The sequence below is a fragment of the Talpa occidentalis genome, unplaced genomic scaffold (assembly GCF_014898055.3).
Source record: "Talpa occidentalis isolate TD23 unplaced genomic scaffold, MPIMG_talOcc4v2.1 talOcc4.9, whole genome shotgun sequence".
In the NCBI taxonomy this organism is placed as follows: Eukaryota; Metazoa; Chordata; class Mammalia; order Eulipotyphla; family Talpidae; genus Talpa; species Talpa occidentalis.
In genome coordinates this window covers 75,985,915-76,005,645 of record NW_023605305.1, presented here as the reverse complement: position 1 = coordinate 76,005,645, position 19,731 = coordinate 75,985,915, and the positions used below count along the sequence as shown (strand labels likewise).

At 51.6% G+C, this 19,731-nt stretch overlaps 1 protein-coding gene across 2 annotated transcripts; it reads left to right on the top strand.

The window, feature by feature from the left end:
* Positions 1 to 1,254: 1,254 nt before the first annotated feature.
* HAPLN2 (hyaluronan and proteoglycan link protein 2) lies at positions 1,255 to 5,907 on the top strand. 2 transcript variants are annotated; one of them, XM_037499661.2, is made up of 8 exons: positions 1,255 to 1,371; positions 1,498 to 1,591; positions 1,855 to 1,923; positions 3,974 to 4,085; positions 4,288 to 4,641; positions 4,834 to 4,950; positions 5,092 to 5,274; positions 5,627 to 5,907. In XM_037499661.2, exons 4-8 carry the CDS (start codon positions 3,998 to 4,000, stop codon positions 5,905 to 5,907), a joined length of 1,023 nt encoding a protein of 340 aa, XP_037355558.1. In that variant the 5' UTR covers positions 1,255 to 1,371; positions 1,498 to 1,591; positions 1,855 to 1,923; positions 3,974 to 3,997. The 2 variants fall into 2 exon arrangements, 1 of the variants encoding a protein (XP_037355558.1); XR_008550235.1 differs by lacking the exons at positions 3,974 to 4,085; positions 4,288 to 4,641; positions 4,834 to 4,950; positions 5,092 to 5,274; positions 5,627 to 5,907 and adding an exon at positions 3,611 to 3,745.
* Positions 5,908 to 19,731: the final 13,824 nt, after the last annotated feature.

Genomic DNA, 19,731 nt, shown 5'->3' with positions numbered 1-19,731 from the left:
AAAGACAGGCAATCATATCCTTAAAGGGTGTAGGTCAGTTGGCTCCCTACACCCTTTGGGGGGTCCCTTTTATTAGCTACTGCCTGCCTCCTGTGATAGCCCTGCAGCCGGCTGACTTGGAGACCCCAGGACTGCAGTAGAAGAGGGGCTAGCAGAAAAGCCCTGCGTTATAGGCTTAACTCAGCAACTGCAAGCTGTATGGTCTTAGAAAAGTCACCTTCCTCTCCAGCACTTCTCCAGCTGGTGAATGAAGAAGCTAAATGTGTTGAGGTCCCCTGCCCCCGACCAGTGATGTGGGGTTGCTCAGCGGAAAGAAAAGAAGGCAAAGGCATGATATAAAGCTCTAAACATTTCTAAATGGCCATGTTCAGAAGACGAGTTCTCCCTCTGCATTATAGCAAAACAAACAAACAAACAAAAAGCAGAAAAGGACTTACTCAGGGTATTAGGAATGTTCTAGATCTTGATCTAGAGGATTATTGGTTCCATGGTGGGTACACTTATAAAAATGCATTGTGCTATCCTCTTAAGAGTTGTGCAATTCCAATCACTTTGTTGTATTTACATAAATTATACCTCAAACGAACAGTTTTTAAAAATGTACATAAACTTCAGCAGAAAGATCTTCCTAATGAAGGTCTTTAGTGGAAAGAATTTCCATCCAGGAAGGTTTAAGGGTGTCCCTTCTCTTGAGAACTTAAAACTAGGATTATCCATCTGTGTTGACAGAGAAGGTAGGGGACTAGGAGACAAATAATATGGCCTCTTTTGAAGAGCTTTCCAAAGTCTTTCCATCCTCAAAAATTCCCATGTTCCTTCCCAGGAACAGAAAAATCCTTCTTGCTGTCAACTTTCTCTCACTCCTATTGCAATTCCAACCACTCACTCTGGCCTCCTTGAAGCCTAGTCAGCACCCCTGGTCTCAGATAAAATCTCTCAGGAGTCCCATAGCTTGGAGTATTGAGGTGGAGCCCACTTCAACCTTCTCCCTAACCGTCCTCTCTCTCTCCCCATTCTCTTCTCCCGGGGGTGTCAGTTCCTGTGCTGATCCCACCCCCACCAGGCCCTTTTTCCGGTGGTGTGTGCCAGCCGGTCCTACATCCCACATCCCCAGCTGTTGACATTTTGTTGTCATTACCCACAGGATAAAGAAAGGGCCCCTGTTATTCAACAATAGGGGAGAAGCCAGAGACAATGGGAAATTGTGCTTCCGATGGGGTGGGGACAGAGAAGGAAAGGACAGACAGACAGGCGGGGGCACTGGACAGAAGGGATTAGGTTTCTTGAAGCAGCTGGAAGTCCTGAAAGTCTGGTTCCCACCTTGAGAGCCTCTTCCCACAGGTTTGCGTACCCAGGCACCGGAGGGCAGAGGTGAGGACTTTGTTGGGGGAGGGGGGTGTTGCTTACACGAAGCCCCCACAGATATATGGAGGCAGCTGGAGCTTGACAGTCATGGATCTTTGAGCCTCATTTGTAGTCCATCCCCATGCCCATTAGTCTCACAGCCTCATCTCCACCAATCAATCCACCCCTTCTCTGGTCCGAGAGTATCTAGAAGCAACGAAGGACCCCATTCTCTGTATTCTTCCAGGTAATTATTTTTGGGTTGCTTCCTTTGCTTCAGCCCTCTTTGTGGGTTCCCACCCATCATCCCAAGCCCTGCATTTTTCCTTGGGCTTAGTAGAGTAATGGGGGGGTGTTCTTGGTACCTAGGCTGCTTCTGTGAGCTCAGGGAGGAGTTTTTCCTTACAGGTGCAGAGGAGTGACTGCACCGATCAGATGTCCATGGGTCCTAAGGTGCTTGGCCCTCCTAGGGACCCAGGCAGCTTCCTCACCTGGCCCATCTTCTTCCAGCAGGAAGCAGAACAAAGAACTGCCAATCATTGGCCTCTCCATCTCTGTGAAGAGACAAGCTTCTAAAAGGTAGGCTCTGAGCTGTTGACCAGTTTGTCATTCTCTGAAAGGGGTATGGAAAAGATATATGTGTGCTGCTTGGAATACAGAAATACAGATCCATGATTAAGAGCTTGAGAGTCCCTGTGAAAGCCAGACTCAAATCCCAGCTGCATGACCTAACTCCAGTTTCCTAACACATGCACCTTTGTCTTGGTGTCAATAAGATGGGATTCCTCCTCATCCCTACCTCACAGGAGTGCTAAGAGGTAAAACATGCCAGTGTCAGTCTTTTTACTGTCGGCTATTCAATCCATCTCCGTTCCCACTAGGCTCTGCTTACCAGAGTGGTTCTCCCTCTCATGTCCCTATCCCAGACACTTTCACTTTTGACCATGAGGAAGCCCTTTCTATGCCCACCCTCCATTCCTCTGTCCATTTGCAGGAAGATGGAGCTCAGTTCCTTGCCTTTCCGACTCCTCACTGTTTCCTTCCTCTCCCCATGTCCCATCTCTCCTTCTTAAAAGTCCTCCATGTGGCTCATTCATTAACACAGGCATGTTTATTTAGCACCTACTGTGTGCCAGAAACTAAGCTGGGGACTGCCAATAATAGTTAGCATTCTAGCATCAGGCACCATTTTAAGCATTTTACATATATTATTTCATCCAGTCCTCACAACTACTCAGTGAAGTGGGTATGCTATTATTATTCATGTTTCACTGATGAGGACATTGAGGCAGAGAGCTTCAGTACCGTGTTCAAAGTCATGCAATTAGGAAGTGGAAAAATCAGATTTTTTAAATGAATAAAATTAGGTTAAGGGATACTTTGTCCGATTTTTTTTTAAAAAAATGGACAAGGGCCTCCCCGGTGGCGCAGCGGTTGAGCGCTGGGTTGCGAAGCTGCCCGCGGCCTCTGTGGCGCCAGTTCGATCCCCGGCTGCTCCCCGGCCACCGGCCACCAGAGGAGGGTCCCACATGGCGCGCAGACCTCTCCTGCCGCCCGCTGCTCCCCTCAGTCGTGTACTTCAGTCTGCCTGCTCTGCTCCCCGCTCTGGCTCTGGTGAATTCTCTCACCCTTCCGCGTTTCTGACTGTACCGAGTGCATGTATAAATGAAACAAACAAACAAATAAAAAAATTTTAAAAAATTTTAAAAAATGCCTAAAAAAAAATGGACAAGGTGATTAAGAATACATGCAATGGATGGGGGAAAATTCAACTACTGAAGTAGACATTTGTGTTTGAAACCAAATTTTGTAACTATAGTTTTCTGTTTATGCCATTATAACTGCTGGAAACCTCACTAATACAGTGTACATATGTATATTGCTACTTTCAAATTCACATCATTATTTTAGTTGTGAGTAAAAGTGCTTCTAAGGAAAGCGATGCCCAGTCCAGTGCACTGGGAACCACATTATTCAGGAGATCAATGTCCTGCAGTGTGGCCAGGCTGGGGGAGAGGAAAGGTTTCTAGAGGAGGTGAGGTCCAAACTGATGCCCACCAGAAAGAGGTAAGAGTGACTGTGAGCTGTTTTGGAGCCTGAAGTCCGACAGGTCTGGAGAGCAGGTAGTGCTGGTGGGGTGGGGGGTGACCTCAGACGTGCAGGAGAGGCTGGATTGCAGAAAGCTTTGGAAGCCTTTATCCTGGGGGCAATGGGGAGTCACTGTTTTAAGCAGGAGAGCAACAAGGTGTATTTACTCTGGCTTCAGATGGAGAATGGGCACTAGGAGACGACCAAGCCTGCAGCTGGCACTAAGGATGGCAAGACTTAGAAAGTAGCACTGTGATGAGAAGGGGATAGGACAGCAGATGCTTCAGCAGGACCCGCCTACTGAAGGGATGTGAGAGAGGAAGAAGGATGGGCCCAAAAGGGGTGTTGCAGCTTCCCCCCTCCTGCCATTACCTTCCTTTGGCCACCAACACTGGTCCCTTTGTCAGCCCCCCTGGCTTCCAGCTAGACAGTCCCCTCTGAGGGATCCCAGATGGGTGTTCATGTCCAAACCTGCTCCTCCCCCACTGTCTTGTTCCCTAATCCCTTAGTTCTAAGGAATGCCCACCCTTGTGCCCTGCAGACAGTGCCAAGCTGACTTCCCATCATGCCAGGTGGACCTAGTCTCTCCACACTCTCCCATTTCCTTCTCCCTTGGGTCTTCATCATCTTCCACAAAGCCCTTGGGGACTCAGGTAAGACCTCAGGCCCACCCAGAATCTGGGCAGCAGTGAGGAGAGGTTCTAGGCTGGGGAAAGTGGAAAGGGCTGCTGTTGGAGGTACCCAGGGAGTGGGCCAGGGAGGACAGGCCGGTGGAGCCTGTGGAACACAGTCTAGATGGGCAATTGGGGCAGGGGAGATAAAGGCGTTCCTGCCACTGTGGTTCCCTCTGCTCAGCATCCCACCCTGGCCCCCACTACCTTCTGACCCCCATCCACGAGGTCATTCACTCCCATCGCGGGGCCACCGTCACGCTGCCCTGCGTCCTGGGCGCCCCGCCTCCCAGCTACAAGGTCCGTTGGAGCAAAGTGGAGCCCGGGGAGCTCCGGGAAACTCCCATCCTCATCACCAATGGACTGCACGCCCGCGGCTTCGGCCACCTGGGGGGGCGCGCAAGGTTGCGGAAGGGGCACCGGCTAGATGCCTCCCTGATCATCGCTGATGTGCGCCTGGAGGACGAGGGCCGGTACCGCTGTGAACTCATTAATGGCATCGAGGACGAGAGCGTGGCGCTGACCCTGCGCCTGGAGGGTGAGGCCCTGGGGTTACCGCCCGGCTCCTTTCTTGGGGAGGTTGGTAGCCTCATCTCCGTCTCCCAGGACCTTCCCCAGCATCTCCCCCGCCCGCTCCCAGGGTTCCCCCAGCCCTCTCTCCTAGGTGCACCTCCTTCCTCCCCCCTTCCTCCCGTCTGCCGGCCCTCGCCAGGCTGTCCGCCACCCCCAGGTGTGGTGTTCCCGTACCAGCCTAGCCGAGGCCGGTACCAGTTCAATTACTACGAGGCGAAGCAGGCGTGCGAGGAGCAGGACGGTCGCTTGGCCACCTACGCCCAGCTGTACCAGGGTGAGCGGCCAGACCCGGACGGCGCCCCCGCCCCCTCTGGGTGGTCACTCGGGTCCAGCGGAGGACAACTCCGAGGCTGGCTCCAGTCTTCGACGCCCCAAATCCCTGAGCTTCCCCTCTCGGCCCTGCATCTCCTGACAGCGTGGACCGAGGGCCTGGACTGGTGTAACGCGGGCTGGCTGCTTGAGGGCTCGGTGCGCTACCCGGTGCTGACCGCGCGCGCCCCGTGCGGTGGCCGCGGCCGGCCTGGGATCCGCAGCTACGGGCCCCGCGACCGCAAGCGCGACCGCTACGACGCCTTTTGCTTCACCTCGGCCCTCGCAGGTGAGGGGCGGGGCCTGACGTCCGCGGAAAAGGGAGACCCTCGCGGGCTAACAAGGTTGGACTGGGACTTTGGGTGGGGGTGGGAAACGGCGGAGAAAGTATAAAGCAGGAGGCTTGAGATCAGCGAAACCCTTCAAGGTCCGGCCCCTCTGTCATCCCGCTCGCCCCGGCTCTAACCCGCCTCCCGCAGCTCCGCCTGCACCCCGCCGTCTGGACATCCTCACAGCTCCTACCCAAACTCCGTCCCGCCCCCCTGCGGCCTAACCCCGACCCTCCCCCACCCCCCTATGCATTCCCGCCGCCCCTCCCCCCACCCTGCTCTGGGCGGGGCGGTGACCCGCTGCGCCCCCAGGTCAAGTGTTCTTCGTGCCCGGGCGGCTGACTCTGTCCGAAGCGCACGCGGCGTGCCGGCGGCGCGGGGCTGTGGTGGCCAAGGTCGGGCACCTCTACGCGGCCTGGAAGTTCTCGGGGCTGGACCAGTGCGACGGCGGCTGGCTGGCGGACGGCAGCGTGCGCTTCCCGATCACCTCGCCCAGGCCGCGCTGCGGGGGCCTCCCCGACCCCGGGGTGCGTAGTTTCGGTTTCCCCAGGCCCCAGCAGGCCGCCTACGGCACCTACTGCTACTCAGAATAGGGGCTCACCTCATGCCCTGCAGCGCGCGCCACAAAATCTCGTGGCGGGAGTCTCTCGCCGCCCCTTTTCCACAAGCCCCCCCTCCCGGCAGACTAAGAGCAGCCCGTCCAGACGTGCCTTCCCCGCAGAGGGCGACGGGCGGTCGTTCCCGGCTGGCCGGGCCTCGGGTCGGGGAGGTGGTGGCGCCCCAGGAGGCAGGGTGCAGATACGACCCTCCCACCCGTTAATCGAGGACGGGTGGTTGTGCGTGAGCCTCCAGTCGACCACGCAGCCACTGCTGGGGCGGGGGGGGGTGCGGCGGGAAGGGCGCCCAGGCGGCATCCGTTGACTTCTGTGTTCCCCAATAAAATGATTTGGAGATTTTGTTTTGGGCTAAGCTGCAAGCATGGCCGGGCTTGGGGCGTGAAGGAGAGGACCTTGGGCTCAGCGTGCAAACCACTCGCCTAGAAAGACAGGGTAAGAGGGGATACTGCAGCTGAGTGATGAGCCTGAAGTAGCGTGGGATTGCGAGGAGAGGGCACCAAATATCAAAGCAGAAAATGTTGGAGACCGGTGGACTGCCTGACCCGGCACAGACTCGGAAGAACCGGAGGTGGTGTTGGGCCACACACCGCGCGAGGGCGCCACACACTCACCTAAGATCGTTGTGGCGCAAATCTGCCAGAAGCGCTCCAAACCCCGAGGCCTACCCTCCGGGCACCACAGAACAAATATAAGACAGACATAAACGTATTTCAAAATGCGTTTTGCCAGTCTCCCAGAAGTGATTCAGAAGTACTGGGAAGTGATACCGTTGTTACAATCTACCAGCATTTAACCCTGCGGAAGCAGGAGGCTACCGCCACCAAAACTAATAATGTCATGGGAGGGTTACTTCAGAGACATTGTGCATTTAGTTGTACATGTTATATACTATAAATATATTTTTAAAGATTTATTTATTTATGCATACACTCTGGGGTACAGGCCAGAGGTACAGGGGTGAGAGGATTCACCAGAGACAGAGTGGTAACAGAACAGGCAGATCGATGGAAATACACTGCTGAGGGGAGCAGCGGTGTATGGGTTGCTCCTTGGCTGGCAATCAAACTGGTTCTGCAGTGGCTGTGGATAGCTTAATAGTGCTGCGTCTTAACCCCTTGCACCACCAGGGAGGCCCCTATACTATAAATATTTTTATTCAAGTCATCTACACCATAGAAAATCAACTGGATAATAGTAATGACTATAGCAAAGAACATCCTAATAGCCCTTGATATGGGATATAAAATTGCTTTCCAAGAGGGTTCTTGTTAAAATTGCTAAAGAGAACTCATCCTATGGGACTGTGTGAAAGGGACAGACAATGGTTAAATGAACAGCATCTCCAGTAACCCTCATAGCAAATGAAATAGTTGCAACAGTTTCTAAGCTCTGGGTTTTTGTTTTGTTTTGTTTTGTTTTGTTTTGGTAGGGGATGATCACCTCTGGCTTCTCAGTTTGGCGTGAAGTGATTGAAACAGCCCTCGTAGCAGAACAACCATTACTCAGGTTCTTACTGAGTAGTCTGTACGATTGCTTGTGGTATGACACTGTTTTAGTCAGGATAAATTAATCATGCCGTGATAACAAGCAAATCCCAAGACTCAATGACTTAAAACAAAAAAAGATATATTTCTCCTGCAGGCTCCATGCCTATGGTTGGGGCTCTCTTCTTATTTTGGTGATTCGGGGAGATAGGCTAATAGAGCAGCCACCATCTCAAATGCCATCAGTTATCACACCAGAAGGGGGGAAATGTGCATTCTGGAGGGTCTTCAACAGGTAAATAATAGCTGTGGCCCAGAAGGGACTCCTGTCCCTTCTCTTCACAACACATTCCCAGAACTAAGCGCATGGTTCCACTCAACCACATGGGGTAGGAAAGAGCAATCCTACTGTAACCTAGAATATTTGATGAACTACTCACTCCAGAAACACCCCCACCACCAGCACCAAGGAGGGCAGTCTAAGTTCTGGGACATTTTCTGTAGTTACCCACTTCCCCTACCATACACACTCTTCTGAGTTTTCTAAGTTCTAGCCAATTATGGAATCAGAGCCCCCCAGAAAATTGAGATCATGAGCCCAGCAACTCAGTTTACAGGAAGACAACACTTCAGTATAATGCCTTCAGCCTCGATCAAGAGGTCACGTGAGGGCCTCCCCGGTGGTGCAGGTGGTTGAGCATAGCGCTGTGAAGCTGTCCGCAGCCTCTGCAGCGCTGGTTAGATCCTGGCTGGCCATCGAGAATCCCACATGGCACGGCAGACCTCTCATGTCTCGCCCCCTGCTCCCCTCAGCAGTGTATTTCTTCAATCTGCCTGTTCTGTTCCCCGCTCTGTCTGGTGAATCCTCTCACCCTCCTGCGCATCTGGCCTGTACCCCAGTTCTTGTATAAATAAATAAATAAATCTTAAAAAAAGAAAAAAGAAGTCACGTGAGAAATGTTCATGGGTGGAAGGGCCTTCCATTCCCTGTGGATTCTGTTTCCTTACCATAAAAGCCCATGACCACTAATTCTTACAACTCCCCTCCATATTGCTATCACTATCATTTTTTTATTATGGAGGAATTTCAGACATATAAAAATTGAGAGAATGGTATGATAATATCCTTCCTCAGTCAACTTGACCATTTAAACATTCTGCTCTTCTTGTTTGACAAGTCCCCTTTCTTATGTTTGTTTTTGCTGGAGAATTTTTTAAAAATTTTATTTATTTTTGCATAGAACTGGGGTATAGACCAGAGGTATGTGGGGTATGTGTGAGAGGATTCACCACAGACAGAGTGGGGAGCAGAACAGGCAGATCCACTGAAATACACTGCTGAGGGGAGCAGTGGACGAGACAGAAGAGGTCTGCTGAGCCATGTGGGTTAGTTCCCTGGCTGGGGATCGAACTCATGCCTGGCAATAGCTTGATAATGTTAAGACTTTAACCCCTGTGCCACCAGGGAGGCTCTCTATGCCAGTTTTTGCTTGTTTGTTCTAACTATCATGAGGATGCTTGTCATTGGGTTTATCCTACCTGGCTAATCTAGGACCATCTAATCTCAAGATCCTTATGAAATTAGGGAATAAATTTGTAGAATGAATTATATCTGCAAAGACCACTTTCCCACATCAGCCAATATTCATTTGATTTCAGGGACTGGGATGTGGACATGTATGTTTCAGGCCACCACTCAACAGACTGCAGCCATCAATGTTCATCGAATGGCCATTAATGGTCATCATCCAGAGCTGTTATATCATGAGTACAAAATGGAGTTTTTCTAATTTTGTCACCTTCCTTTGTTTATTATTTATGAATCATCTATAAAGAAATATTTCCCTCACCAAATATACTGTTAAGCTGACTTATAACCCATTCAGGAAAAGCAGGATTAATATTTGATTCTTTTCCAATTTTCTCAGGTAGGTGTTATGAACTGAATGCCCATGTCCTCCCAAACTTCATATGATAAACCCTAATCCCCACTGTGATGGCTTTTGGAGCTGAGTATTTGGAAGGCAACCAGGTCACCAGAGTAGAGCCCTCCTGATGAAACTAGTGTCCTCATAAGAAGAGACTGGGGAAAGGTTCCCTGTGCTCTCTGCTCGCCATCAGTGAGAACACAATGAGAAGAGAGCTGCGGTGAAGCAGAAGGTAGGCCCGCACCAGACACTAGATCTGTGTAAAATAAATCATTGTCTAAGTCACTTAGTTTGTGGTAACTTGTTTTAGCAACCCAAACAGACCAAGAAAATACAGTTGCCTAAAAGCAGATGTCGAGTCAGGAATTTGTGTGTGGGCCTCCCTGGTGGTGTAGGGGTTAAGTTTCAGCACTATCACCTCAACGGCCTGAGCTCAATACCTGCTCAAGGAGCTGACCCTCAATGGCACAGCCATGTGAGACCCTCACACGGTGAGACACTCCTGACTCGCCCACTGCCCCCCTCAGCAGTGTATTTCAGTAAATTTGCCTGTTCTGCTCCCCACTCTGTCTCTGGTGAATCTTCACCGCCTCCCCATACATACCCCACACCTCTGATCTTCTACATTCAGTTCTTCTATGCAAAAAAAAAAAAAGAATTTGTATACAGTAAAGCATTTGAGAGATCAGCTGAGGCAACATTGGAGGAGAGAAGCAAGACAGGAAAGGGGGTGAGGGGAAGCAAATATTGTTTAAAAATGAACAATGATGTAAAAAATAAGAAAAATAATTAAAAATTAAAAAAAAAAAAGACAGGAAAGGGAAGACAGTCAGTGCAAAGTGTACAACTGCAGGTGGAGCACCAGGGGCTCAGGCTGCTGGGCAATTCTGTAAGATAGTACAGAGCCTGACTCAGAGGAGCCCACCCTCGGGATCAACTCCCCGACTGAAGGCTGAGGACTGCTTCTGGGAGCACTAGCCCTTTAGCCTTCCCGGCTAGTCCTGAGCCCTCCCCTGCCCCAGAAAGAAAACCCTCAAGCAGAGCCATGGAGGAGTGCAGAAGTCCCCTTGTAGAGGTGAATGCTGAAGAAAGCAGGTTACAGCCACAGGCCCCCTCAGCGATGCTCAGGTATCTGTACAAGCTGGTAACCGATCACAAATTCTAGTTCTTTAGAAAGCTTGATAAGAGGGTTAGTGAATAAACCTTTCAGAGACCATTGCTGCTGGTTCAAGGGCCACGGTAAGTATTACACATCTCCTTCCTCTGAGATTCATTCTGTTGACCAGTGGTCTTTCACCATGGAAAACCCAGAACCTCATCCCACAAGGCCTAAGCTAGTCGGTACCCAGCATTTGACAGGCCCAGATTGCTGCACCTGCTTCTTCATATGGACATGTAGTCATGGAGATATAAGTGTCTTTGCCACTATAATTCTTCTCATTGGTTTAGTGGGATGCTTACTGTGACCCCAGATAGATGCATCTCGCAAACTAGGAACTCTAACCCTGCAGGGCCTAAATGCATAGGGACAAGAATCACAAACTTCCCAAGTGGATCAGTGAGACTGATGGTGAAGACGGTATTGCTACTTCCATACCTGGCTCCCATGATTTCTAGCTTTGTGGAGTATAGCACCATATAATGATCCTTGCTTCAAAAGATATACTGTTTTTTGGGGCCTCCCCGGTGGCGCAGCGGTTGAGCGCTGGGTTGCGAAGCTGCCCGGGGCCTCTGAGGCACGAGTTCGATCCCCGGCTGCTCCCCGGCCACCGGAGGAGGGTCCCACATGGTGCGCAGACCTCTCCTGCCGCCCACTGCTCCCCTCAGCAGTGTACTTCGGTCCTTCTGCCTGCTCTGCTCCCCGCTCTGGCTCTGGTGAATTCTCCAACCCTCCTGCGCTTCTGACTGTACCCAGTGCATGTATAAAAAAAACAAAAACAAAACAAACAAATAAATAAATAAAACATGCCTCTATTAAAAAAAAAAAAAGAATCAATGGATGTATGTCCATGTGACTTCAAAAGATACACTGTTTTTTGAAGGCCAGTACCCCAATCCCCAGGGATGTTTTCCCCAGGCTGGTCATGGACATGCTGTAAAAAGGCCAAACCAATGGAATTACCAGGCTGGCAGAACTGAGGTGAGGTGGTCTGTTGTAGGGTCAAAGGATCCTGCGGTCATTGTCTCATTTCCTTCATGTTAAATGGATCCCCTTGGTTAGAGGCGGTTCTATATGGAATCTCATGAGGATAAATCAGTTCCTCTGTGTCCTTGGATATTGGTGCTGGCCCAGGCACTCAGGTGGGGAAGGCAAATGCCTATCTAGAATATGCACTGACTGGGTAGGGGGTATTGCTCTCCCTCCAGATTGAAAGACATTGTAATCAACGTGTTACCCAGTTGGTCTTCTCAAGGGACAGTGCCATGTTGAGTGCTCAGCATCTGTCTCTGCTGCTGATGGGCCAAACCTTTGGCTATAGCAATAGCTGGATCAGTCCTGGTGAGAGAGACCGTACTGCGGGACCCTTGCTTCGTCTCCATGTCTACCGCCACAACTACTCCTTTCATGGACCTGCTGTGCCAGCCCTGGCATGGCTGAGGACAAGGGCTGGCTCTCATCCACTGGAGGCCTTCTGTCCCCTTTTGCTCTATGCCTCCTCTGCAGTGACTGTTCTTTAAAGATTTATTTTTTCATTTATTTATGCATACAAGAACTGGGGTGTAGGCCAGAGGTGCATGGAGTGAGATGATTCACCAGAGACAGAGTGGGGAACAACAGGCAGACTGGCTGAAATACACTGCTGAGGGGAGCAGGGGGCGAGACAGGAGAGGTCTGCTGCACATGTGGGTCAACTTCCTGGCTAGGGATCGAACTCATGCCACAGTGGCTGGTGATAGCTTGACAGAGCTGAGACTCTAACCCCTGCGCCACCAGGGAGACCCCTGCTGTGACTGTTCTTTAAAAGAACTGCCATAACACAAATGCCCACTCCTCTAAGTCTGCCCATATACCTTTCCCCAGACTTCCTCATCTCCAATCTTCTAGTCTTACATTTTCCCTGGCCCTGAGCAACCAATAGGCCATTTGCCACCATTCAAGAGTCCCTGGACATTATCACTCATCATCTCTCTCACTGAACAGTAGAAGGTGGACAGTGTACTACTCGGAACCTCCAGTCACCACAGTCTTCTAGGGTCACCTCTGGGTGGAGCTGTCATGTGGCAGAGGTCCAGGCTTAGTTCACACCAACACATCAAAACAAGTTGTGCATGTGGGCCTCCCCGGTGGCGCAGCGGTTGAGCGCTGGGTTGCGAAGCTGCCCGCAGCCTCTGCAGCGCCGGTTCGATCCCCGGCTGCTCCCCGGCCACCGGGGGAGGGTCCCACATGGCGTGCAGACCTCTCCTGCAGCCCGCTGCTCCCCTCAGCAGTGTACTTCGGTCCTTCTGCTTGCTCTGCTCCCCACTCTGGCTGTGGTGAGTTCTCTCACCCTCCTGCGCTTCTGACTGTACCCAGTGCTTATATAAATAAATAAAAATAAATCTTAAAAAAAATTGTGAAATAAGTAGATGATGACGATAATAATAACAGTAATAAAAACAAACTTTAAAAAAAAACAACAAAAAAAACAAGTTGTGCATGAACCAAGTCTGGGCTTTTCCCTTCTTGAAGCTCACTGGGCTATAGCGCAAGTGGAGACAGGCCGAGGAACAACAGAGGTAGCTGGGTAGTGCTTCCTGTTCCCAGAGCTTACTCGTGCCCTCTGAACACCCAGTGACACCTGCTCACAAATGCACCATTTTGGATTGCTGGCTTGTCACTATGTGTGCTCATAACTTAGCAGTTCTGAAAATTCTCAGATCTTACTAGGAAAGTGAGACAGGAAAAAGAATCAATAAATAATTGAGTAAATAATCCAAATAATTTAAAAGGTTAAGGTTATGGTCGTAGGCAGCTGACGCTGAAAGCTACCAGGAGCTCTGGGAGACTGGGGGGAACTTGCCTCCTGGTGTTCCCCTTGAGAGGAGGGGCCAGACTTTCAGCCTGCCACCCCACTTGTGACTGGTTGGTGGGCTGAATCAGGGGCAATAATTCTCTGGCCCTTCCAACTTCCAAGCCCACCTCCAAGGTAGGAGAAGTCCTTGGGCAGCCAGCAGCCTTTGGCTTGTCCAGGTGATTGCTAAGGGGGTCTGTAGGGGTGCACCAACAGTAACTGCTATACCCTGTTAATTTCCAGAATCAGGAGCTGTTACCCAATCAATGTCCAAAGATGACCAGTGATGTTATTTTTATTTTTTTGACTTGTACAACCATTATTGATGAAGGATTAAATTTTGTACAGCAATGGTTGAATATTAAATTGTTCTTCCTCTTTGCATTTCTTTTTCTTTTTTTAAAAAAATTATTTATCAGGGCCTCCCTGGTGGTGCAGCAGTTGAGCGCTGGGTTGCGAAGATGCCCACAGCCTCTGCAGCGCCAGTTCAGTTACCAGCCCCCGGCGAGGGTCCCACATGGCACGCAGACCTCTCCTGCCACCCGCTGCTCCCCTCAGCAGTGTACTTCGTCGGTCTGCCTGCTCTGTTCCCCACTCTGGCTCTGGTGATTTCTCTCACCCTCCCGCGCTTCTGACTGTACCCAGTGCTTGTATAAATAAATTAAAAAATAAATCTTTTTTAAAAAATTATTCATCATTGGAATACAGAACTATTTAAGTTCAGAATACCTTCACACCTTGACATTGAATATATATCACACCACACCCACCACCTAAATCCTAGTACTGTTAACCACTATCAAATTGAATCCCTCTACTTGAGTCTCATAATTTTCTTGTTTTCAAGTATCCATTTATTTAGAGATCAAAGTCTAGACACAAGGGGTACTCATTGTCACTGCTTCTAGCCTTTTCAGTAGACAGAAGATAAAACACACACTCACACAAACATACACATCATGAGTTCATGCTGTTCTAATTCAAATGAAAGATGAGCTTTTACTTCTATTTTCTAACACCACTACTAGTGATACAATCCCTAAAGTTTACAAGTGTAAACAAGTACAAGTATATGAATCTGGGGACAAAGCCACATAAAACATTTCCTTTTGTGTCCATTGTTTCACTTTTCTTATTTTTAATTTAAAATTAGTCTAACTTTTCCAATTTAATTTTTTTTAAAGAATACTCTAAGTTTTTTTTAACTTTTTTTTTAAGATTTATTTATTTATTTATATAAGCACTAGGTACAGTCAGAAGTGTGGGAGGGTGAGAGAATTTACCAGAGCCAGAGCGGGAAACAGAACAGGCAGATCGATGAAGTACACTGCTGAGGGGAGCAGCGGACGCTGCAAGAGAGGTCTGCGCGCCATGTGGGACCCTCGCCGGCCGCCAGGTATTGAACCGGCGCTGCAGAGGCTGTGGTCAGCTTCGCAGCCCGGTGCTCAACTGCTGCGCCACCAGGGGAGGCCCTCCAATTTAATTTTGTGTTTGAATTATAGAAAACAATGACATGGTTCCAACGTCAAAACCATAAAACAAAGTGTTGCGTCCACCTTACAGGTGAAGACACTAACGCTCAGAGAGACTGGTCCCTGCCGCAGCGCCTCAGAGAAGGGAGGCTCTCCCCATCAGGAGGCAGGCAAGGGGCTGCAAGGAACCTGCGGACTTTCTCAAGAAATAGATTTGGATGTACGCAGACTCCAAGCTCCTTCGGCTGTGCTTTATGGAACAGCCTGGGGTCTCCTCTAAGTACAACAGCTTGCACCCCTCAAAGGGTGCCTTGCTGAGTCCAGGAGGGCAGTGGTCCTGCTCATGCAGGGTGGGGGGGCTCTCCCACAGTGCTATTCAGCCTGTAAGGCCCCTCTCTGTCTCCTCACCAGTCTCTGCCCGTCCCACCCCCACCCTCAGTCAGCTGTAGGAGCCCTCAGAGCTACACCCAGCCTGGCCGCTCCCTGCCTGGGCTGGGGTCCCGTGCTTCCTGGCCCCTTTCAAAAGCTATCAAAGCCCCCATTCTCTGGACACAGCTGTGCCCACATTCAGTGCCCATCCATCCCCCCCTTCAGCCCCACTCCCACGTCCACACGCATAGGACCCAGGTGCCTGTGTGACTGCAGGGCCTTGCAGAGGAGCTAAGCTGCTTGGGCCCCCACCCCTAAGTCTGGGACAGTGGGGAGCAGGAAGGACAGGCTTTCTTTGTGAATGCAGTGCAGAGGACCCAGGCTAATAGTGGAATTGAGGGGAACTTAGGGTGTAAGAACTTGGAGGGGAGATTCTGTTTCCCCAACTTAGGTCATGGCCTCAGCTTTGGCCTGGATGGAGATGTGGGGGTGGGACGGGCAGGAGATTGATTGTTCCCATCCACAGAGACTGGAAAACTCCCCAGGGCCCAGGAGGCTGGGAGGCCAGCCAGCTGGGCTGCATGTGGAAAGAGGGAGAGTGGGAGAGTGCTCCCTTGTCTCTTTCTTCTTACCACCTCCCCTATTTTCTTTCCCCTGAGAGAGACGATTGGGTACCCCCCAACACCTCCAACACCATTGCCCCCCTAACCCTCCTCTACCTTCCAGAACCCTGATCTGAGAGTCAGCAGACTTAGTTTTCTGTTATGGTCAGTCAGTTACATGTTGTATGACCCAAGACAGTCACTTCACCTCTTTGGGTCTCAGTTAACTAGTCCTGAACATACTGCAGGAAGTTCTACTTGAAATCTGACTTTTTAAAAAAATTTATTTATTTATGCATACAAAAGCTGGGGTGCAGGCCAGAGATGCAGGGGGTGAGAGGATTCACCAGAGACAGAGCGGGGAACAGAACAGGCAGACAGATGAAATACACTGCTGAGGGGAGACAGGAGAGGTCTGCTGCACCATGTGGGTCACCTCCCTGGCCGGGGATCAAACTTGTGCTGTCGTAGCTGCAGATGGCTTCATAGTGCTGATGCTTAATCCCTTGTACCAGGGAGGCCCGTGAAATCTGAATTTCTTTCTTCCTGCTTCCATTGATCCAGTTTGCTTCTTGCTAGTTACTGAGAATCCCTTTCTGAGACCTAGAGGCAAGTTCTCAGGTTTGCCTCTTTTCAGCAAGTGAATAGAAACTGAGGTGGGGGTGGGTCTCAGACTTGGGTGAAGATACAAGAAAAGATAGAAAGTCCCTGAGCAGCAGTTGCCAATTGAAAGCACAGGTTAAACTTCAGTATGCACTTTCTAACCCCTTGGAAATCCTAGAAAAGGTATCCTCTCTCAAATAGTGATCCCTCTGACCCACTCATGAAGGAAGGTCCCACTGACCTCCCACTCAGGAGACCTGGTGCAGTTGGGGAGTGTGTGTGTGTGTGTGTGTGTTGATTAGCAAAGGAAAGGAACCCGATTTTGCTGAGCCCAATCTGTGGGCCAGCACTTCCCCTTGCCCAGCACAAGTACAGTAGATACTATCCAGCTTGTTCTGCAGAAGCAGAAACTGTTTTAGAGAATCTAAGACCTTCCCAAGGTTTTGCCACCTCAAATGGCAACACAGAGTCCTGGCTCTCACCAGGATCTCCCAGAAGCAGCTGTCTGTTCTCTCACCAGGTCTGGTTCCCACCAGGGCTCTGCCTCTTGGAACAGACTGTCTGATACCAGCCCTTGCCCGGCCCCAGGTGCAGCTGGACTTGGTCAAGGTCAGACTCTTTCATAGTACCAAAATGTGTGCCCACACTTCCGGTCATGAGGGAAGGTGATGGGAAGGTCATTCCCTGTCTTCCCCAGTCAGGTCACAGCCAGGTTTCCTTGAAGCAGGAGCTGTGGTTACATGTGAGTTACTGGGATTAAATTTCAGCCACTTGGTGGCCTGGTTCCTCCTGGCTGGGGTCCATGTGGAGCAGAACCCTCATGGGGGCAATAGGATGCTGACTGTCCTGGGCAAGAGGACTCACTCTCAGCTCAGGGAGGAGGAGGGCAGGAGGCCTGAGGGCCACCCACTGCTGCCCAGATCCCCACTCCCCACATGCCTGGTCCATAGTGCACATTCAGTTGATACTTATTTAATGAAAGGAATAAACTGGGCCCCTTTCTCTCTACTCAACAAAGCACTTTGCTCTGTTCCCCTCCATCTCTCACTGAGGGTCCTTATCACCACCATCTTCTTGCCCCAGCTCCACGGTAGATAGGTCTCTGGAGAGGGGCCAGAATCTTACCATTAGATACTGAAGGATTTGGGAAGGAGTATTTTTTGTGAACTTCTTAAAGTCCTTTGGAACCAAGGCCACAGTCCTGGGAGTAGAAGGCCAGGTGGTGGCGAGGGGGTAGCCAGTCGGGGCGTACAGTAGAGGGCAGTCCAGAATCCCCTCACAGGAGGGATTTGGGGTGCCATTCAGGTAGAAGGTCAGGGACCCTACTGAGTTTGCATTGCTTCACTTAGGAATTTGGGGGCACTTGTGGAGATTATGGGGATCAAAGCCCCTGACAAGCTATCCTTGGCACCACCACAAGTATCCAGGGGAGAGAATCCAGGCATCTGGCTGTTCTGCCCATATTCTGTGCCAGAAGCTTGCCTGGAGTGCCAGAAGGGAGATGAGAAGGAGGAGGGGGAAAGGGGAAGGAGAGCCTGGGAAAGCAGGAGGTAATGGAGGCCCTGGAGCTAGGGAGGGGGTGTCATTGGTATTCTGGATGCTGAAGGGTCCCCAACGACTGGGTAGCACTCAAGGCCTGCCCCCTTGGCACCGGGCTGCACATTCAACAGTGACAGCCTTGGCCAGTGGGTCCTCTGGGCTCCCAGCAACGCCTGCGTTTTGCCCATTGGTTTTCATGACCATTCCCAGTGCCACCCTACCCCCACCTTGTCTAGAGAGTTCCTGACTTGCTTTGCTTAACCCACGAATCTGCTATCTAACCTCCATCCCTCCAGCTGCAAAGTCAGCTCCACCTCTGCAGGGAGTGGGAGCACCAAGAGACAAAACCCAATCAGAACTTCCTCCATGGAGGTGGCCAGGGTCATTTGCACCTCATTCTGTCTCCAAAAAAGAGCTTGGGCGAGGTGTCTCTCTAGGAGCAAAGACTCTCATCCCCCTTGGCTATCATTGAAGTCTGAGTCCCTCCTCCTCGCGCCTTGACCAACAGAAAGTCCTTCTGGCTGTCTAACTTCCATCCCTCCAGCTGCAACATCATCCTCTCGCTCCGGGAGAGCTCCCTCCCGCCTCTTCTGCCCTCCCTCTTTACACCAAGTCCACGGCTTCTCATTTCCAGAACGATGTCCTACTTCGCTCGTCCTTGCTCTCGCTGCTGCCACCGCCGGGAATCGACGCAGAACAGGGAGCGAGTCCCGTGACCTTCTCTAGCCCCCCGCGTTCGCGACCAGGGGCGGGGGCTGCCCAGGGAAGAGCGGGGTGGGGGCGGGGGAAAGAAAGGGGGTTTTGTACGGTGCCCGGCGGCCCGGCGCCCTCTTCTGAGCGTCCTACGGGCCCAGCCTCTCCCTGCGCCCGCGCAGTCCCCGCCGCAGTCTCGGTTGCAGCTGCAGGACCGAGCCGTGGACCCGGTGGAGACCCCCGGAGGAGGCGGCAAAGTTCGCTGTGCCTCACCCCCAAGCCAGTCCTCAGCCGCCTGCTGGTAGGTGAGTGCGGCCGCGGCCCTGACGCCTGGTCCTGGAGGGGAGAGAAGGGACTGCCCCCATCCCTCATCCCTGGCCTCTGAGGCTCCGGTGCCCCTCAGTCACGGGACCTGACACCTCGGCCAGGTACGCCGTCCGCCGGCCCAGGGCGCCGACAGCCCCCATCCCAGTCCCAGCTCGGCTACTCAGTACTGCGGCTGGCACTCCCACTGCCGCTTGCATCCTGCCCCGGGTCCGCGGCTAGTGGGAACGCCCCTCTCGGCCCTCTCGTTCTCCCGCTGCCCGCTCCCAGCCCAGCGCCGCTGCGGAGATTTCCGACCTGGCCGTGGGCTGGGGGCGGCGGTCCGAGTCAGTCCCCGAGTCCGGTGCACGCAGCACCGCAGGAAGAGCCGCGGTGAGCCACCTTTCTTTTGGGGACACCTCCCGGTTCGCCTCAGGACAGCCGATAGGAGGCGCTGTAGCGGGTGATCCGGCAGGGACTGGAGCTAGACCCCCCAACTCTCTCGTGGTGTGTGACCTTGGGCAAGATAGTTGACTTCCCTGAACCTGGGCTCCGCAGCAGCTTGATGACAACACATAAGCAACATTAAGTGAGAGGTCTGACTTAGGTGGATGCTCAGTAACTGGTAAGCAGGGAATTCTAAGCATTAACTTGTTGGCTGGGAACCCCCTCTTCCCCTGACTAGCCCCTCCTATCTGACTAGTTCTGCCCACTTGGCTCTAAGGAGGAGAGATTTGCCATTACTTTTGTGAGCACCATGATTATCTGCATCGGTGAGATTCCAGCAAATACCAGTAAGATCAAAGAACACGGTT